The 3738-nt window shown below is 39.0% G+C and overlaps 1 protein-coding gene across 1 annotated transcript in view; it reads left to right on the top strand.

Moving 5' to 3' along the window:
• The window catches only part of RAD18 (RAD18 E3 ubiquitin protein ligase), a 173197-nt gene that overhangs the window by 16118 nt on the left and 153341 nt on the right, over window positions 1-3738 (top strand). The window contains exons 4-5 of the mRNA XM_012646512.1: window positions 879-1216; window positions 3407-3506. Coding sequence (XP_012501966.1) covers window positions 879-1216; window positions 3407-3506 — 438 coding nt within the window. The remainder of the gene's footprint in view (window positions 1-878; window positions 1217-3406; window positions 3507-3738) is intronic.

The raw sequence follows: 3738 nt of genomic DNA, 5'->3' as shown, positions 1-3738 counted from the left end.
AGGCAGGAAATTACTAGCTCTTCACCTTTGTTCTTTGAAGGCCTGGTGTAGTGTTTTATTAGGTAGGGTGTGTTTTGGTTTTGTTTATATTTCCACAATGTGGTCCTTTTCCTAAGGTACGACCTTTGTGGGGTCTCACCTGAATGTCCATGGTTTTCACCAAGTTTTTCTCAGCTTTGACTGGGCTCAAACAGCAACAATTTTCCAGCACTAACCTTTGGAATCTCAGATTGCCAGTATCTGCTTCTTACTAGATCTCCTGTGCTTCTGTCTAATCTTGAGCAGCCCTGGAGATGAGTAGGAATGAATGAGAATTTCTAAGCTGCCTTTCTGTAGCAACCTCATGCCAAGTACCCTGTTCCCCCAATCCTAACAACCTTTGCCCAGAACTCTGATCCCTATTTCCTCTACCCAGTGAGAGGAAAAGTTCCTGTTTGGACTTCAGTTCAATACTCGGCTACCAGAAAATGCTTCCAGGGTAAAATCTTGGGGGGATGTTGGATCACTTCATGTGTTTCTTTTCTCAGGGATCGCAGCCTTGTGTTGATTTCAGTCCAGTGCCTATGAACAATTGCTTTATATGTTTTATCTAGATTTTAGAGTTTATTTATGGATGGAGAGTAAGCCTTATATCAGCTATTCTCCATGGCCAGAACCTGATGTCCCTCCATTTTCTTTTGTAGGCATATTAATTGCATTTTAAGTCAGATTTATTGCTTTGTGTTTTATTCTAGAAGAAACACTTTGCTTTGGTTGTCATTGTAGTATAAATTCTACATGTCAGAGAAACAAGTGTTAATTGGGAAAGCAGCTTATGTCAGTTAATTTGTTATACTTAATTTGCAATCTTAATTATCAATTGTGTTTTTGTGCTTCAGGAATCATCTGTTGCAGTTTGCTTTAGAGTCACCACCCATATCTCCTGCATCTTCCTCTTCAAAGAACCTTGCTGTCAAAGCACACACTCCGGTAGCCTTCAGACATTCTTTAAAGCAGGGGAGCAAGTTAATGGACAATTTCTTGATCAGAGAAATGGGTGGTTCTACATCAGAGTTGTTGATAAGAGAAAATAAAAGCAAATTCAGCCCTCAGAAAGAGGCAAGCACTACTGCAGAGACCAGAGAGACACATTCTGTAGAAAAGATGGCTCCAGGCTCCTCAGATGCTAATGGTCCTGAGTCACCATCTACGTCCATTTTTAAACAAGTTACTAAAGGTAGGAATTATTTTCATGTGTGTATTTTCTTACTTAATGGCAATCTTCTTATCCACATGACATAATAAATAGGTAGCATTTTTGAGGGGGAAAGGAAAAACTAGATTTCACCTTATCACATTCTCAGAAATTGATGTAGTCTGTGCTTCTAGATATATTTGTTCTCTCTCTCTCTCTCTCATAGGGTAGGAATTCAGCCTGCAAAAATGAAACAATTTTTATTAGTTCATGCTTAATGTATGGCACCAGCTTTCTATTTTTTAGCTTTTAACTCTTCTCTCCATTCATCATATCAGATCCTGTTTAATAAAGAGCTCTTTTTATCTTATTATATCACTGCTTGAATGCCTCCATGCTGTTCTGCCTGACACTTAAAGCCTTTGATGATTGGAGCCCTACCCTAGCTATCCCAACCTTATTTCACACCTCTCCCTCTCAGAAATCCTTCTCTAACCAAGCTGATCTCCCCGCTGTTCCTCCAGCATGCCCAGGGATTGGTAAACTTCAACTTGCAGGCCAGATCTGGCTTGCTACCTATTTTTGTAAATAAAGGTTTTCATACCCATTTGTTTACATATTGTCTATGACTGCTTTCATGCTACAGTGGCAGAGTTGCATATGTAAAAGAGACAGTATGACAGATAAAGCCTAAATTCTTTATTCCTTTGCCCTTTACTAAGAATGTTTGCCAATCCCTGGTCTACACCTTTCCAGACTCTATCCAGATCCTAACTATTCTTTGGTTATGTGAGAAAACGTTGATATCTCACATCACTAAAGTGCTATAGCACTTGTTTTCTGGGCTGTGTTGTACGTCGTTTGCTTAACTGGTGCTTGTTTAACTTTTCGTTTCTGTGTCTTTTCCTGCCATTGAAGTTCTGAGCATCTTTAGGCAGAAACTGTCTTAGACATCTTTGGTATACCCATACTATACACAGTGCAGGGATGTTAAATTTAGATTGAAATTAGTTTATTAGTACTCACATGTTTACATTTCTTAAGGATATATAAAATTCACTTACATTCTCTAGTATGTCTCATCCTTGGTCAGTCTTTTTTTACCAATTGACAGTTTTTGTTGTAGTGTTATTAGCTTGATAGTAAATTGTTTTTCCCCTAGCAGAACATTTTTTTCAAATGAAATCTTATAATGACCTATTAACCTGTAAAGTAGATAAAATTGGCCCCGCTTTGTTAAAATAGGGATGGAGGGCCTGGAGATTGTGCTGTTCTACTTGACCTCCTTCTTAGCCACTGCCTGTTATTCATGGTGGTTTCTAGGCCTTGAGATACCTCTGCAGATCCCTGCAACTTCATAAAACACTTTGAGAATGATTGCATTTCCTAATCTTAATATTACGTATGAAGTTACAAATGAGAGCTAAATTAACAAATTTATGGCCAGGCATGGTGGCTAACACCCTGGGATGCTGACGTGGGAGGATTGCTTGAGGCCAGGAGTTTGAGACCAGCCTGAGCAAGAGTGAGACCCTGTCTCTATAAAAAAAATAGAAAAATTAACTAGGCGTGGTGGTACATGCCTGTAGTACCAGCTACTCAGGAGGCTGAGGCAGGAGGATGGCTTGAGCCCAGGAGTTTGAGGCTGCAGTGAGTTAAGATCACACCACTGCTCTCCAGCCAGGGTGACAGAGTGAGACCCTGTCTCAAAAAAAAGACAAACAAAAAAAAACAACCAAAAAACACTTGTAACCATTGACAAAATTGAGCAGTAGCTGGCCCAACCCAATAAATGCTTTAATTTAGCTGTACCTATCCCCTGCCCCACCCCCAGGCCAGTATGTCTTATGCAAGTTGTTACCATTGCTTCTATGCTAAACATGGATAGCTCCTAAGACTTGGGAAAGTTTAAGATTAGTTTTATAGTGTAATCATACCTTGGTAGAAAAGATTTAACAAAGCATTGTCTAATAAACTAATTTCCGAACTTATTTGCAGTCTCTTCCTCTAGGCCCAGGACTCTAATTATGTGACTTCCACAATTTAGCCATTACCTAGTAACTAGCCTGTCCTACTGTTGCCCTGATGGGTCATTCTTTTTCTTTTCTGCTTTTCTGAGTGCATGTTAAGTTGGGATTCTTTTTTACCTTAATTGCTGAAAGTGGCACCTTATATTATTTTTGCCCTTTCTACAACTAATAAAACCTCTTTTTCTCTTTTTAAAAAATACAGTGGATTGTCCTGTTTGTGGGGTTAACATTCCAGAAAATCACATTAATAAGCACCTAGACAGCTGTTTATCACGTGAAGAGAAGAAGGAGAGCCTCAGAAGGTAAGAAAGTTGAGCATAACCATTGAGCTACTATAGGTGTCTCTTGTACTTTATAAACTTAAAAAAAAAATACAGTATTCATTTTATCCGGGTGACCAGTTGTCACATTACCTCTCTAACTTGCTTCTTCCATTAATCCTGTTGGTGAGCTCTTTTAATCCCTCTCCTCTCGTTCTTTTCTCAAGTCCCCCTTTGCCAAATATAATTAGCTATCTTGAATATTTGAACTGCT

Source organism: Propithecus coquereli, unplaced genomic scaffold (genome assembly GCF_000956105.1).
Source record: "Propithecus coquereli isolate 6110/MARCELLA unplaced genomic scaffold, Pcoq_1.0 Scaffold107, whole genome shotgun sequence".
NCBI classification, from domain to species: Eukaryota; Metazoa; Chordata; class Mammalia; order Primates; family Indriidae; genus Propithecus; species Propithecus coquereli.
The sequence above is the reverse complement of the archived record's forward strand: the minus strand, read 5'-3'. Positions and strand labels throughout refer to the sequence as shown.